Source organism: Macrobrachium nipponense, chromosome 6, assembly GCF_015104395.2.
Source record: "Macrobrachium nipponense isolate FS-2020 chromosome 6, ASM1510439v2, whole genome shotgun sequence".
In the NCBI taxonomy this organism is placed as follows: Eukaryota; Metazoa; Arthropoda; class Malacostraca; order Decapoda; family Palaemonidae; genus Macrobrachium; species Macrobrachium nipponense.
Window position 1 is genome coordinate 27,402,218 of NC_061108.1, and position 17,927 is coordinate 27,420,144.

General features: G+C 37.7%; 1 protein-coding gene across 2 annotated transcripts in view; it reads left to right on the top strand.

Annotated features, from left to right (window-relative positions):
* Nucleotides 1-1,467: 1,467 nt before the first annotated feature.
* LOC135216048 (carnitine O-palmitoyltransferase 1, liver isoform-like) overlaps nucleotides 1,468-17,927 on the top strand; it is a 201,343-nt gene continuing 184,883 nt past the window's right edge. The window contains exons 1-4 of one of the 2 annotated variants that reach the window (XM_064251019.1): nucleotides 1,500-1,597; nucleotides 4,462-4,622; nucleotides 5,264-5,874; nucleotides 7,463-7,617. In XM_064251019.1, the coding sequence (XP_064107089.1) occupies nucleotides 5,747-5,874; nucleotides 7,463-7,617 (283 nt within the window). In that variant the 5' untranslated portion in view covers nucleotides 1,500-1,597; nucleotides 4,462-4,622; nucleotides 5,264-5,746. Of the gene's footprint in view, nucleotides 1,598-4,461; nucleotides 4,623-5,263; nucleotides 5,875-7,462; nucleotides 7,618-17,927 lie in introns of both variants that reach the window. The other variant, XM_064251017.1, reaches the window with a different exon arrangement.

The following is a 17,927-nucleotide window of genomic DNA, read 5'->3' on the forward strand; positions in this document are numbered from 1 at the left end:
AAATGACGCTCTCAAATGCTTGGCTTTACGCTGCTACCAAATGACATACCATTTCAGCGTTACTCCGCACAGCGTGTGATAACACTGGTTCTAAGCTTCAAATATCATCTAATTTTCATCATCTGGCGTATTTCAAACACAACAAAGTTAACATTGCTTTGTTAAAACCGCATTTACCGTTTTAATGTCTCTGGCTTTTATTTGTTTCTTTGAACAAAGAACGACAATTTGATGTCTATAAACAGAACCAATTCAAATAATAAATGCTGTGAAAATGGAATAACATCATCTAAGAAATTTAATCTTGATAAACCAATACTTAAAGATAGGTACGATAAAAACCTTCGAACAGTATAACTATTATATAACAGTACTTAACAATATCACTATAAAATCACAAGCCAAGAATACTTTAAAAGTTTGTATATAATGGTCTACCAAATTATTCAGTGAGTTATATGGTTTACTATAAAAAAAAAGATATTAATGCTGTACAAATGCCCATGGTATGGAGTCACGTCTATCTTTAATGAGGCTCAGTAACTGCATATTAAAACATGAATCGAATGTGATATTGCATTTTGACGTATGTAAATCACAATAAACAAGTTAAATCGAAATATCCAAAAGGCCTCATGCATGAATTTACCAGTGACACATTAATGGAGTCCAGACGTCAAATGGTGTAAAAAATAAGAGACATTGGAGAAGGCACCTCAAACACATCTATTCGGAAACAGTTATGATGTGAGGGACAAATCAATTCAAGAAAACTGTAAATTGTAACCACGCCACGGTTCTAGACCGTGACTGTAACTAACAGACAGATGAGCTCGTCGAATGGACGAAAATAATAAAGTTTGGAAGGCTAAATAGAAAATGAAGCTAACGATTAAATCAAATTTGATATTTTGAAATAAGAAATTAATATAATTTCCAGCTTTATATAACATAATACCTTCATAAAGCTGAAGACAGGAGTTAATTGCACGTATCAGTTATTCAAAATTCAACACAATTTTGTTTGTATCAGTGAGAGACCTGCCTGGTAGTTATTGAATAACATCACCACGAAGACATAATTATCTTTTCTAATTTACTAAAGTGAATGTCTAATCGAACTGTCTTCAGTAAATTTGGTAAAACAATTTGGGATGTGTGAGCTGCACGGAAAATATGTTGTTGAAACGAATCTTGCGGTATCGCGACCAGACCAAAATATTATATAATATTGTTTTGTGTTCTTCTTCTTTCATGCCATCGTCGAGATACGTTATTGACAACTGGTAGAGAGATGCCAAGTATCTATTTATTCACAAATCTGGTTCAGTTAGATGCTTGGTGCTTTATGATTTTACGATGACAATGAAAATAAATATAATTAATAGTTATAAACACAATATAATACGATTTTGTTTAATTAACAGGTCAAGAGGAGGTTTTAACCTTCGAAGATATTTGATACTTAGCAACTGTGCCTCTTTTCGTCAGCTGAGTTGTTGAGCAGACAACTTCTCGCCAGTGTTTACATGTCTGTACTCCCGAGTTGAAGTGTCGTCCCACAGTTGTGGATTTGGCTGTATCTTATTTGTGATCGGTAAGAACATTTCTTGTTTTCCAGCCTCTTGGTGAGAATGCATTGTGGAACTATGTTTATATGCTACGGAACGTTCATACAAGTGTTAGATTCAACAGGAAATACCACTGCTTAAGCAAATCGAATGATTGGAGGTAGTATTTTTCGAATCAATCTAGAGGAAGGCTACCCTAATTCTGGATTTTTCTAGGTTGTGCACTTATCGTCACTGACATCGCCACTTTGACGGATGATCACTTGATTTTTATCACGTTTACGGATTTATTATTATTTAATTAGTACTGTTTGCCATTTATGATGGTTTTGTAGTTAGAAATGGATGCGCCGACTGTGAATACCTAATAGTAGGTAGTACCTTGACAATCGCTCACCGCAGAGGATAACTTTTGTATTGCCACCACTTAGTGCGACCTAGATAAGTTTACGTTTAAATCTTGAATATTAAAAGCTGAAGTCCCAGCCTAACTTAACTAGCCATACCGAGTGGTATACTAGTATTGCTTTATGTTTTCGTAAGGAATCGATACCCTCCATGTCATTGAGCCATGCAGTCCTGAAAATCTGCAGAAATTTACAAAATTGGAGGGAGCTTTTTAATGTTTTTGGGCAGCAGTGATTGTTAATAGTATTGGCATTAGGCCAAGACTAGGTCAGTTCTCATGTCTAAAGCTGTTTTAGGTATATTTAACACATTGGAATACCTACCTAATGTGAATTTGTCAAGATTTACATTGCACGATGACTCCATTGCCCGTACTTGAGGCTATAGTATGGTACTCTTGTATTTCTAGACATTTCTTGATACATCTGAGAACATTTTTATAATTAGGGAAGTAGGTGAAGGATGTGTGTGTAAAAAGGGGAGTTGTTTATTGTGTAAGTCAAAATCCAAATCCCATATCAACAAATAGCTAGCCTTTTATAGATAATTTACACAACACATTTATTTTTTTTGTATATACCATCCAAAGGCCCTGTATGCCCCTAGAAAACTTAGATCTCACTTTAAATGGCAGTAATCTAGTGTGATTTATATGTAAGCCATACTAGTTATAGCATCATTTAAGAACATTTCATGGGTACATTATTACCTCTTGTCCAAGGCCATAAAACATTCTTGTGATCCCTTTCGCAAGCCATACCCTAAACAAAGAAATGACAGAGTAATGCCATATTGGAAGACCCCTGCTCAAGTTCTCTTGCACCAGTGAGCATTTCATTGAAGGTATTAGGCATTTTGATCCATTTTAATGTGGTAGTAAAATTGAATGAATATATCAATCTTGTTCCTTAGTTGCATTAAAAGGAGTAGGAAACACCAGGATGGGCATGAATACTGGTTGTTGTGAAGTTAAATGCACTGTTGTTACTTCTACACTAACTGTAATTAAACATTACTCAGGTTTTTATGTGCCATTGTTGCTGTTTGCAGCTTATCTACAACTGGACTAATACTATTTAAAAAGGAAAATATTGAGATTAGAAAAAAAATGAGTACATGAAAGTAGCCCCATGAAGGGAAAGCTCCACCCCTGTCATTTTTTAAAGAAAGACTTCCTTCACTTGCTTGGATGTGGTGATAGATAATTTTGATGTTACTAATTTTTTTTCAGCACTAGTTTGTTTTTGTTTGTTGTGATTGTATTGGCTACGTAGAAACTGTGAAAGAAGTCATATTATGGTACCTTTCTGTGGTTTAAACCTTGACATTCAGAACTACATTAGTCTCCCTTTTTGTCAAAAAATATTGTTAGATTAATTACAAAAATAACCTCAGGAGTATTTATGTATCTAGTACGTACAGGTATTTTAATGGAGAGCTTTATCGGGAAGGGCATAGTCTTCTGGTGTTGACAAAAGGTTATCCTATGGCATGCAGTTGTCTTTTAGCAGAACAACATACTAATTTTCACTGTTAGAGTATCAGTCCTATGATGATTCTGTCTTAGGTGGTATTTGTTGCAGGCACAGATAAGATCCGAGTCAAGGGGGCCAAATGAAATTCTCATTATATTAAACCAACAGTGATCAGCCCTCACGCTTTTGGATACTTAATTAGCAATATAGTATCTGGTATCATGCAGTTTGGTGTTATAATTAGAGAAATTATTGTTTGCTGTATTAATAAGAGGAATATAGGTTTTTATGATCACAATTACCAGTAGATGCTTAAACTTGCAATGTGTTTTATTTGGTTTCTTAGGTATGGTATATATTGAAAAGTTGGTGCTGTCGCTTATAGATTATGTAGTAGTTTTTTTTAAAAGTTCCATTATTTTTTACCAACCTTCATCCCAGCTTGGATGGGGAATGTATGTCAAGATCCATAAGTGACTGTTATCAGTTTTGTAGTGGATTGACTTGGCATACTAGGATGAGGCTTGTACATTCTATAGTACTGTACGTATGACTGGAATCCATATGGTACCACTTTTAGAATTTTAATAACTGTCTAGTATGGAAATGAATTGGCAAGACACAATCAATTATGACTTTACAATAAATTTATCTAAAGCTTACTTAGCAGTTCTACTTATGTTCGGTACCACTTCACTTTTTTTACTCAACCCTGGACCCTGATGAAGGAGATCAAAGATATATTCTGGAGGTCAGAAGTTGCGCCATGTAAAAGAAATGCATTTTATTTTGGAAGTCAGGAGGAAGTTTAAATAAGAGCACAACTTTTTACATGTGAATCACATGTAGCTTGTATTCAACTATCATAAATCCCTGTTGGTCTAATGCTCTTTTCAAACTTTTGGTTTTGTCTTCTTAGCAACTTAAGCAGACTAAGTGGTTTTACAGACCTTCTCTTCCTTTTAGTTTTTACTTGTTTTATAGAAAACCCATCTTTTCTTCCATAGTCAACTGTCTGGGACAAGTAAAACTCTCTGTGATTCTGTATCATCATGCTGGTAAAAAGCTCTTCAATTGTGTATGATTAGAACGTAGAAGCTGGATGATATTTGACACCTGCAATGATCTTTAACCAAAGTTTGCTGTGCAGTATAGCAGTTATAGTACTGTGAGTGCCTATCATTGTTATAGACACCTTTCTGAATTAATTTAATCCTACAATAATACTCCCTTACCATATTTTTAACTAAGGCATTATGTAATTGTAGGTGTTAGTACTGAACTATGATGATTGTATAGGCTTGTTTTTGGAAGGATTGTAATTAATTCTGGAATTAACTCTGGAAATTGTGGTAACTTCTTGGAAAGTTAGTAACTTTGCACTTGAGATACTGTTTAACATTACAGTTTATATGTAGTTATATATTGTCTTTAATTGTAAGAATTGTTATTTCTGGTCTCTCGTGTCTTCATAGTACTAATGCTTTACATCTTGTACGTATTAGATTTAAGGTAGTCATATTAGAGTAATATTGTATGGTTATATAAATACATTCAATTTAACAAATATTTTTATTGCAGTGCAGATACAGTACTTTCTTGATACTTTACAATATGCTTTGCTTGTGTTGGATTCTCTAAACATTACGTCCTTAACTGAAAGCAAGTCACAATAGGTAGTTTTGTGCACTGTAAAATATGGTACAGTACAAGTGAAGTGTGTGTACAAATTATGTACAATATTGTGCCTGAGTAAATGCAACTTATCCTAAGTGTGATAACTAATTATGAATTTATTTTAAATTTCAGACAAGACCTTGGAGGGACCAGCTCTGCGGAGTGTGAGGATCTGTAAATATGATTTACTTAGAAAAATGATGGAAGTTTTTGGCCCAAATTGAGAAAAAAGATGGAAGGTTTTGGCCCAAAGTAGATTAAAAATTTTCTTGGTTTTCCTGTGGAACTTGAGAGGAATGTTATTCCAAATGTCATGTGAATGAAAGTTGTGCCACTAAATGATCAATAGTATTTACTGGTAATAAGATACTGCAAGATATAAGACTGTTTCAAAGATCCCAGTGAAATTTATATCAGGAGTTCATTTACTAACAGGGGCCCAACTTTGGTTCAAATGCACCTGTTTTATTTGGAACCCCGTGCTTTGTGAAATATATTCCAGTTGCTTAAGCTTTGGAAGATCGTGCCAAATTTAAATCAAATCTAGAATTACAAGATTTGAAGAGTTTTAAAATCTGAGCTGCTACTGCACACTAGAAAACTGAAGTGGCAGACATGGCTGAAGCTCGAAGTGCTGTTGCTACACCTCGTGTTCAGAAGAAGGACCTTGGAACAACAGATTCTGTTGACGATCTTGTAAAATCCTATCGACAGATGATCGTTCGAAGTTATTTTCGTATGAGGTATGTAATTTGTTTTTGCCCTTTATTAACAAGAATGGACATTTAGTGAGGCACTATATAGGGCATTGTATGCGCTGTATTTTGGGATTATAGTATAACAAAGTCAATTTTGATACTGTGATGATAAATCTGTGAATAGCTTTTATCTTGCTATGTTGTGATTGTTACAATTTATGAATATGTATAATGTTGATTTGAATGCTCTCTGTAGTTGGTGAATTCATTTTGATTTTGCTGTAGGAACAGTTGGTTCATTTCTGAGACATTTCTATTTGGAATTCTGGAGGACATAGATTGTCTTAGTTTTTGCTCTTCTATGATAATGAATAAGGGAATATGAAGTTTTTCATGTACAGTATTAATTACATACTTTTACTGTTGAAGACACTGAGGATGAATGTTGTAGAATTTCATTTAATGAACATGGCACAGTATGTAGGTGGAAGAATGACTAGTTGATATAAATTGGGTCTGGCACAAGTGAGTGTTGTACAGGTATCTCAATGTCCATTTTTTAATGATAGAAAAGTGATGTACTAATATGAGAAGTCAGCTAAACAAAAACAAAAAAACAAGGTTTAAAGGAATAAGAATGTAGATGATAAATTGAGTATAATTACTGGTGTTTGCAGATGATGCATTGTTGATAGGTAATAAAGAGAATCTACTGAAACTAGTTTAGTTTGAAGGAAGAGTAGGTTGAAAGCAAATATGAGTAAGAAGGTAAATGGTAACTTCAAAATGGCACACTGAATGGGTTGTGGAAAAATGGAAGCCGATAATTTATATAGTGTTTTGGAGTACTATATATAACAATTGGTGGTAAAATGAGAATAGTGGTGAGTCATAGAATAGGTGAAGCAAGGAAAGGAGCAGTATGTGTATGTGTGTGTTAAATAGCAGGAAGAAAATCAAATTGCAAATTGACCTTGGTAGTCAAAGTTGGAGTGCATGAAAAGTTTAATGGAAGTGAAATATAAATATTGAATGCGAATGAAAGGGGAAAAAAAATATAAAGCTGCTGAGATAAACTGTTGCTTAGTATGTGTAGATTAAGAAGCACTGGAATTGAGAAATTGGGAGCTGATAAAAAGGATAGTGAGGAAGAAAAATAATGGAGCATTTTGAGATCCTTTAGCTGAATAGAGAGAATGGAGGATGGTAAGTTTGTGAAAAATATAATTCCAAAGTGGAAGGTGATAGGTTAGACAAGAGCTCGAGTGTGCTGCATAGATGTTGTGAAAGACATGTTAGAACGATGTTGGCTTAATATCCTGGAAGTTAGTCTGGGTGTTGTATTGATATTGCCCATATACTATATCAAATATTTTCTTTTGACGACTAGTTAATCTCAATATATTTTCAAATACGTCATGGTTCTCAGGCATTTGATGATAAAGCATAAACTAATAATTCAGGTACTGAATTTATTATGAAACTTCATTGATTAATAATATTTAGACGTTAAATTGATCCAGTTATTGAGTTGCTGTAAGCACTTGTTACTGTACGACCAAAGTAATAATGTACATGGCAACAGACGTTGTTGCTGTGTAACTAATGTATGTCAACGTTGTTCCGTGACCAGGAACTCGATCAGGAATGGCGTTTGGCCAACATCGACGAACAACCTTGGTGTTGCCTGCGGGTTCTCGCTCTACCTGCTGGAGTATGAGCCCGCTTCAGGACGATGCATCACGGAGCACCTGAAAACAGCCGTTGCTGCTCTTCCGCTGCCGGAGGGTGAGTACACGACGCTTGTTTAGTGTGTGTGATTTTTTTTTTTTTTTTTTTTTTTTTATAGACGGCAACAAAGATGTAAAAACGCGGAAATCAACAAAGTTTTCTGCTCGCGAGCCACATTACATTTCAAAAGTTTTGTGACATTTTCACCAGTTTGCGAGATTAGTCGAATTTCTGAATGCACTTTTTAAGATTGAAAATTATTGTTGAATATTTAAAGCATACTGGTTGTTTTTATAACCAAAAAATAACTGTTTTGTCGTTGCCATCTGAAGGCTCTAGAATTACAAATAAGGACGTGTACACAAAATCAGGAAGTCTTGTATCTGAGCAGTGAGAGACCATGTTATAACGGATCAAGTTACATGATGAGGACGACACCTGTACTGTTTATGTACACCTGTTTGACACGTATGGAAAAGTAGCATTTTAGGTTACGTTGGTAAATTTCTCTCTCTCTCTCTCTCTCTCTCTCTCTCATGTATATATATATATATATATATATATATATATATATATATATATATATATATATTGTGTGTGTGTGTAATTTATGTAATATAAATTGGAGAGAGAGAGAGAGAGAGAGAAGAGAGAGAGAGAGGAGAGAGAGAGAGAGAGAGAGACCCACTTACACGTCAAGACGACCTTGTGTTGGGCTCGAACCTTACTTCCGGTCGACTCATGAACTGATGAGCTGTACTACTTCACCATGAGCTGGTAGTACTTTATTTTCATTGAACTCTGGGGCGAATATCGTTTGGGAGAGACGTCTGAAGAGCGTAGGCGGAAAACAATTTCTGACGTAAGGTCATCTTTCTAGCTTTTTTTATTATTTTTTTTATTAGAAGAACAAAGAAAGTGGTACTTCTGTCTTTCCTCTCTGTGGATCATATTACTGGTAGTTTTGTTTTATTACACATGATATATATATATATATATATATATTATATATATATATATATATATTATATATATATATATATATATATATATATATATATTAAACGTTACAAATTAATAATTTCTGGTGTATTTTGCATAGGTACCATAAACTCCCGGTCATTGTAAAGAACTCGGGGCGTGATTTTGCAATTAAAGAACGGTGATATTCGTTCCACTAGTAAAACCTCTTAAAAGGCGAGGGAAATCTCTTTATTACCATTGTCAGGTTGTGTAATTCAGTAAATGTCAAATGAGACACCTGATATTATATATAAATATATATATAATATATCCTATATATATATTATATATATATATATATATATATATATATATATATCTATATATATATATATTATATATATATATATATATATATATATATATATATATATATATATATACTCGTATATATATATTGTCGTAGTAAATTATTGAGGGGTTTAGCTTGACTACCCATCATATACGAACATATCAGGTTTGTTATATATGTTTTTCCGTGGTATCTTGACAAGCAGAATGTCTGGGTGGCATGAATCTGTCAGCGAGATGATGAAGAAATTTGCAAAATAGCAGTAATGCACTTAACTATGCTTGTGTCTGTGCGTGGGGGATGTGGAGATTGGGTTTTTTTAATGTTATGTTATTATAAGTGTCTCCACGGGATATAGTCACCGACAAAATTCATCACCAACACCACTTATGTTGACTCCAAAGGGGGCTAGTGCCGTTAGTGCATCTCATGCGGTGCACTGTAGGCTTTACTTGAGGTTCTTTGCAGCGTCCCGTCGGCCTAAGCTGCAACCCCTTTCGTTCATATTACTGTATCTCTGTTTATATTCTCACTCCTCCATCTTACTTTCCACCATATCCTAACAATTGTTCCATAGTCCAACAGCGAGGTTTTCCTTCTGTTACACCTTGAAAGCCTTTCGACTATCAGTTTCCCCTTCAGCGCTGAATGACCTCATAGGTTCCAGCGCTTGGCCTTGGGCCAAAATGCTTTATTATTCCAAATGTATACGTATACCTCTCCTGTTGACTTTACGAGCCCCATGTGGACCGTCCGGTGGGTTCCATATGTTGGTTGCAGTTTAGTTTCTATAATAATATATTTTCCCTGCGTGTCATAATCGTTTTATAAGGAACGTGCCCTCAGTTGTGCCTTCATTGTCTGAGATTGATTTATGTACTAAGATGAGCATTGTAGGCCCATTCCAATTAGTCCCGTTGTAGCGCTGTTGAATTCTGTACCTCGGTGTTGGTTGACAGTTATGAATTAGTCACATTATGGCACCGTTAACTTTAGTGTTAATGTTTAAAACATGTCGGGAGTCCAATATGGCGGATAGCAGCCAGGATGAAGAAAGGCACATGGCTAGCACCTCATCCTTAGTCATGAATGACTCCGAGGTTCTGTCTTGTGGTATTTAATGTTTTTGAACTCGCTGAATTCGGTCGTCAACACTTGTATGAGGATATCCAGTCCTCTGCATTTGGATGGTAACCCTACCATGCCGGTGACTTTTCGAGTCGATTTCGGCACACTGAGCAACTTTTATTCTATACAAATCGTCATTTGGAATATTTTATGAGCTGTAGGAGCGTACCACGGATAAGCCGTCATCCCCGCTGTAATAACGAACTTATTACAACATTCATTACGTATATTATTAGATATAAAAGCAGGAGTGTAGTTGACTGAAAGTTGTCTGCGATCTAACACATTGTTAAAGTGAGGTAATTTCAACAGTCATAAAGATTCTCATGAATGAAAATAGGTCTCTTAATTGTGGAATGTGATCCCCTGTTCTTTTGTGAACTTATTCCTGTAATTGACACAGTTGTTGACCCAGCATTGGGTGCCAGAAGTGACTTTTTTGCCGCTGGTCTCCGCAGTTGATACCGATGCCATCTCTGAAAACAATCGCATAATAATGGCTCCTTACGCGCACGCGATCGTCGCTTGTCTGTCCAATCTCCCCCCTCTATATCTGTCCTAAACCCTTCCCATTCTCTTTCCATCTTACTCGTGTTTTCAATGACCATAGATGCTGTGACGCGAGTTTTGTTTACAGACGTAATCCATAATTCCCAGATCCTTGTTAGTTACGAAGTTGGATGGAGATATTGAATCACTTTCTGAAGAGAAGGCCCTAAACTTAAACCCATGAATGCCAAGACAAGAATCTGATAAAAGATTATGATGTGGTCTAAATAGCATTTAGTAATATACTAGCAACGCTTACATAAGAAAATAGAAGCAAACAAGATTATCAAGCTTAATGCTCGGTTCACTGAATGATCTTGAATATCTGGAAATACTTCGGCTGCAAACTTTTTTTTTTGTGGCATTAAAGCCGTACCATAAGCTAATGCTATCGAAAATGTAGGGGTTATTTATAAGGCTTCTTATAGCTGCATAGGTGACTGCATAACTGCTATTGTACTCTCGTTATACAAGTTTCGGAGCAATATTTTCATCTACTTATGTTGGAATATTAACTAGATAGTGACCTCCAGCAAAGTTCTGGGGACGTTATATAAAACTAATATTACAGTCCTTATTATGTAATATTACAGTCCTTTGTGTATGTTTTTACGGTCATCCCCAACCGGCTCGTATTAAAAACCCCGCGAAGGTGGATACATACATAACGGGTTAGAACCCTTGAGGGTCACTATCTGAGTAATTTCCTTATGTTAGCAAAGTTGTCGGTTCTAGTTTTGTTTTCGTATCAATGGCAATTGAGGTGAGACGCTCACCAATAAATAAAAAATATATAAATAAATAAGTAAATAAGTTAGTTTTTTGTTTCGTGAGATGATTCACTCGGTAACAGCCGAAGCCCTGAAGCGCGCCTAGCGTGGCTACTTCATACATGAAAGCGGAGGTTCTTAAATAAATAAATAAATAAGTTTGTATTTTGTTTTATGAGACGATTCAGCAACAGCCGAAGCCCCGAAGCGCGCCAAGCTTGGGTACTCCATATATGAAAGCAAGAGGTTCTTATTTTAGGAAAAATAGAATTTCCTTTAGACTAGTATATTTTGCCACCTTCTATAAACCTTAGTGCTTCAGTGTGAAAATCCCCTTTTACCTCAAGTTCAAGACTTACTATCATGCTCCTCGTTTCACCGGAGGTAGAGGTTCACATTTTTCCTGTCGCTTTATAAATACGGATTCTTGTAAGCTTAAAAGGGGTCGCAGTGTTCTCCCAAGTCTTATCTCTCCTTTATCTGAATTTTATGTGACTTATTTCTGAACTGTTACATGATTATTGGTTTATTTTTCACATCTATTTTACTTTCCTTTTCTTGGCTTTGTTTTTATTGTCTATTTATGGCTTTCACTAGTGCATGATTTTGTGTATGACAATATTGTTCCTTGACTAGCTTTGAAAGTGAGAAGTGACCTGATTTGCGTCATTTTATTTTGGCCAGTCTACTCTGTGGTTCACTTCTTAAATAAGAAAGTAGCAAAATGATAGATAGTATTTAACCTCGTCATAGAAAAGTTGCATGGTGTGACTGAGTATTAATTACTCGTCATAACCTGCCCTACTCTTTATCGATTCCTTAACCTAACCCAACTAATTTTGCATAATCATCCATACCTAGCTCGTGACCTGGTCTGTGGACCCTTATGGCGAGCGGGCACCTCATAAGTGCTGTTATCTTGTATATATCTTACGTTAATGTTGTGGTTATTAATACCTTCTATCATTTCGTCTTTCTCTGATAGATTTTATTCCCTTATCTGAGGGTCATAGAGAGGAATTTTAGTCTAATCTGTAAATGTGGCGTCAGTTTTAATCAGCATAACGAGTCTAACCTTTTTTCTTCAGTTATCGCGGTTGCTTACAGAAGTGATAAAACATTTTAATGGGTGCTACTTTGGCTTATCTGCGCGCCACCTATTCCGAGGTGCTAGTACTGAACATCTTATCGTAAATGTAAAGTAGACGGCCGGACGAAGACATCGTTTATTAATATAATTTGTCGCCCACGTTGTATAGAAATACATTTATCCCCGAGGGGCTAGTACTAAACACTGCGTACCAAGGATCTTCCACCATGTTCAGCGCTATCTCCTCGTAGTAGGGAGTGATTGAAAAGGGTGGTCTTTGTCTCATTAAGCTAGAATATGAAAGATCACTTATGCATATCACACAAGGATTTTTGATTCCTTGACAATAATGAAGTTCAAACGCAAGTTCTCATTGACTTTGACCTTCTACGACAGTAGACTTTCGCCCATCAGCTGCACACTGCGTTTTTACCCAGTTTGAATATCTTCCAGCTGGAAGGTAACAACGCTCATTATTCCTGTGCCAGTCACATTATCAGTAGATAATCTCTCTCTCTCTCTCTCTCTCTCTCTCTCTCTCTCTCTCTCTCTCTCTCTCTCTCTCTCTCTCTCTCCTGTAAGGAGGTTCTAGCCAAGAATGTTGTGACATAAATCAATGTCTGGCGTTAGTGGACAACGATGATGCATGTTCGATATCCATGTTCAAAATACTAACGCGACGCAGTTTGCATGTAATCTTACTTGTGATTTGCTCCGTTCGATAATTGAACTCTTCTGCCATCGACTGGGGAGAGAGGACAGTTCTGGCTTAGCCCCTGGTGTTAAACGCGTGCTGCAAGTGAAGACAAGACAATGGCTTCTTAGCCAGCTGGGATCCATGGAAGGTTCTATTTACCATTACTGTGATAAGCAGTAGCAGTAATATTTTGGGAATTGATGCGAGTCGGTGCTTTTGTCATGATAGCGTCTGTATGCAGGTTTTTTTTTTAATTGTTAGTATCTGGTAGAGATTTTTTTTAGGGCTTACTCAAAATTTCTTCGCATTTACAGTCTCCCCTTAGGAGAGTGGTGCCATCAGTCTCCCCCCCCCCCCCCCATACGGTGCACTGAAAGCATTACTTCAGGTTCTTTGCAGCGTCCTTTCGTCCCCTAACTGCAACCCCTTTCATTCCTTTTACTTTACCTCCGTTCATATCTTTATCCCATCTTACTTTCCACCCTCTCCTAGCAATTGTTTCTTAGTGCAACTGCGAGGTTTTCTTCAAGTCACACCTTTAAAACCTTCTGTACTGTCAGTTTCCGTCTCAGGGCTGAATGACCTCATAGGTCACAGCGCTATGCCTAAGAGTTGAGTAGAGTTGAATACAGAATTTAGGCCAAAGGCCAAGCACTGGGTCCTAGAGGTCATTCAGCGCTGAAATGGAAATTGACAGTAAAAGTTTGAAGGGTGTGACAGGAGGAAAACCTCCAAGCAGTTGCACTATGAACCAACTGTTAGAAGTTGGAAAGTAAGAAGAAAGAGAATATGAAAGGAGGTACAGTAAAAGGAACGAAGGTGGTTGCAGCTAGGGGCTGAAGGCACGCTGCAAAGAACCATAAGTATATAATGCCTACAGTGGTCCGCATGAGGTTCACTGACGGCACTACCCTCCTACGGGGGGGCGGGTGTTGCTATGCCTATGGCCTAAATTTGTACCCGATTCCAGTTCGCATTTAGTCAAACCCTCGGGAGCAGTTGCAGCTTTTGGTGGTGTTGATATTAGACTCAGCCTTTATCTCTTTCAAGTTCGTTCTTCCTAAGATGAGAAATATCCGGAGGAAACTCAAGATATTCGGGCTTATCCTCTTGCCAACAACGGCCACACGAGACTGGGACACCACGTTAGAGCTTCGCTTCTCGTCCGGGAAACTGGCGTTTTTCTGTGCCGGTATCACCAGTAACTACTGGGTGGCATTGTTTCGGTTTCGTAACTCTCTCTCTCTCTCTCTCTCTCTCTCTCTCTCTCTCTCAATGGCCTCATTAGTCCGGTTCTATTTGTGTGTGTGTGTGAGTATGTAGGAACGCTTCGACTGCAGCAGTAACACCCGGCATACCATCCTTTCACACATTTACTGCATGGAAATCATTATTCGTTGCATCTTAGTTATCTTCTACCGAACTTTTGAACTGCCTCCATTTTTCTTGAAGAGGAAGGTCTCTTTGCGGCTTTCGGAGGCCCAAGTCCCACTCTTTTTCTCTCCACGCATTTCTTCTTTCTCTTGTTATCATTGAAATCATACTTGACGAGAACCAGTGAGTCATTTTGCCTTACTAGTACAAGAAACTAGTCCCAAATTTTCATTGCCCTTCCTAATGGTTGAAAATCGCCGCATTAATTGGTTAAGTTTCGTTTTCTCCCCTAGAGGGGTAGTGCCGCACGAGGTGCACTGTAGGCATAAGGGTCTTTGCAGCGTCCCTTCGGCCCCTAGCTGCAACTCCTTTCATTCGTTTTTACTGTACCTCCGTTCATATTCTTTCTTCCATCTGACTTTCTCTAACACTTGCCTCACAGTGCAAATGCGAGGTTTTTCTCCTGTTACACCTTTCAAGTCGTCTTGTCGCCAATTTCCCTTTCAGCGCTGAATGACCCCATAGATCCCAGCTCTTGGTCTTTGGCCTCAATTCTGTATTCTATTCCTCAAGTTCTGGCTTCCTGCAAATGCGTTTCGAGATGGACCGGATGAAGAAGCGCCCCTCTTTCTGGTTAGGACAACATTTCCTTCAGGCTTCTACGTTGTCGCCTTTTTCCCTTGCTGTTGACAGAACGATTTAGCGATGTGTTATTTTGGCCCTTTAGTTGACTTTCCTGCGAATGGCTTTGTTGTCGCTGAGGATGAACCCTACTTTTGCTCTGGGGTCCTCTGTTGGCGCAAAGGATTTTGCTCTACTTCTCCGCCTTGGGAATTTATGGCCATACTTAGGAATCTGAGAACGAAAATGTTATTGTTTCAACCCAGTAGTTTTGCTTGTTTTTTTCTTCAGTAGATTTGCCTATTGTTGTAGCATTATTCATTTGGTGTAACTTATAGTATATTCGTTACTTGTGTCTTTACCCATCCGGGTGCTTTCCCTAATGGAGCGCTTGGACTTATAGCGTCGTTTCCAACTAGGATTAGCCTATAGCTTGGCTAATAGTACTAATGCCCTCCTTAGAGTTGTCATGTATTTTCTATAAATAATTTGGTAAAAATCTTGTACTTGGTACATCGTGAATTAATCATTTTTAATGTAAAGACGTTTGGGACATTATTTTAGTTAGCTAATAATTTAAAAAAATATTTAACCTATGTGAAACACGAAACTGCAGATAGCCTCCTTAGCCTTCCTGATAAAGCGCTTATTTACTCCTCTCAGATGTCACCTTGTATATACCTATATATGCAATGACATTTATAGAAGAAAAGGTCCAGTTTTGGGAAAAAAGACGCCCCCCATAATAAACTCTGGGTACGGGCCTGTGTGTGTGTGTGTGTGTGTGTGTGTGTGTGTGTGTAAAATGGCTGATACAGTAGAGGTTTGGTGTGAAAATCATTATATGATCCGGGACATCCGGGTTTGCAGTCCCATAAACTAACTGTTATATCTAGGGATTCTGAATATTTGGGGATTCGGTGCAGAACAGAAGAATGTGTGGCAGTAGCTGTGCCCAAGGAGAGAAAACTGGATGGTATAGTACTTAGTGAAACAAAGAGTAAAGCTCGGGTGTTCAGCGCTGGGAAGAACAACATGATTAGGTCTGGTCTGGCTGAAAGATGTAGTCAAAATAGTGAGTAGCTGTTGTAGTGCAAAGATGGGTGTGGCATGGTTGTGTGAAAGGCTATAAATGTGCTGGTCTTAGTGAAGTGTTATGTGAAATGGAATGTAGCGTTAGAAGTAGTAGTTTTGCTTCAAGTGTTTATTGTTCATGATGGAAAAGAATGAGATTAAATGTAAATGTTTCGTGGAGAATTTTGACGTGTGTCTGACTAGGGTTGGAGAAGAACAACTTTATATCTTAGTTCAACCAGACCACTGAGCTGATCAACAGCTCTCCTAGAGCTGGCCCGAAGGATTAGATTTGGTTACTTAGCAGCGGGACCTATAGTTTATTGTGGGATCTTAATCACATTATATCGAGAAATTAATTTCTAATTACCAGAAACAATTTCCTCAGATTCCTTGTTGGCATAGCTGGGAGTCGAACTCGGGACTACCGAATCGGTAGGCAAGCATGTATGTAGTAAACCACTCGTCCAACGAGGAACTACGGTTGGAGGAGAAATTGTTATGCTATAGATGATTTTTATGCAAAGGCAGGTGATAGGGAAAGAGATTGAGGTAAGGCATGGAGCACCTCACAAATAAACCTAGGAATGAGAACAAGGATAATAATCATACATAAATGTAGAAATGAGAAAGTAGAAAAAGATGTGTTAGATTGTGAGTGAGTGCAGAGTAGATGTGAACTAATGAGTAAAGGCGAGGAGTGACTGGATGTCCACCTGTTACTAATTACTTGTATAAAAATAGAAAATTTTAGTTGGAGATTTGGTTGTCAGAATGTGGTTTATTGGTGTAATTAGCAGTGGTGAGTTTGAAAGGATAGAAGTAAATTTGGGAAATCTGATAGGGTTCTAGATACCGACGTGGAAGGAGTTTATGAGGAGGAGGTAAATTTCTAGGAAGGGATCACTGGTGTGTTGCTGGTGTAGGACCACAGAAAGGAAGAATACGAGATAAATGGAATGTTTGAAATGTTATAGTGGGACTGAAGAGAGGATCATGAATAGAAATGTAAGAGGGTGACTGAGGTAGTTTGGGAAGGTAAAAATGCAGAGGGAGACGTTAACAAGCAATGAAAGTGAATGAATGAGAGCAAAGTAGAGATAGAAAGTTGAAGGGAGGATGATGTTAGTGTGGATGATGGAAGAGAGGAGGTGGTTGGCTGTAATGAAAGGTGTTCGTGAGCAGATGTAACAGACAATGGTGGGATGAGAGATGTGATTTGCAGAACAAATATATCTGGTAAGACAGCAACGGTGCTTCAAAATGTCCAGAAAAGCAAAATGGAAATGAAACCAAAAGTTGGAATGTGTGAAATGCCATTAAACTAACTCAACATTATGGGAGTGATGTGTAAGACCCATTTATAGAAGGCAAATAAAAAAAACTATTTTATATGAAGTAAAAAGGGCTTCAGAGATTGAGCAGTGTAAAGACATGACCAAGAAATGGTGAGATCATTCGGTGTGAATGGGAGACTGTGTTGGTGAAAAGGGTGTTTGTGTCACAGTAATATTAAGGAAGGAAGGAAGGAAGGAAGGAAGGAAGGAGTGGAGGAAAATCGAAACAGTTCTGGGTAGGTGGAGGTGAAGAGACATCCGGTTGGAAGGCTCTTAACATCCCTGAAGTGCCAGGTAGAGGTGTTACTGTGTGTGTGTGTGTGTGTATACCTAGGGGTGGGGGAAGGGCGGTCGAACGACCCCCCCCCCCCCGCCCCCCCCCCCCCACCCAGAATTTCTGGAAGTCCAATAC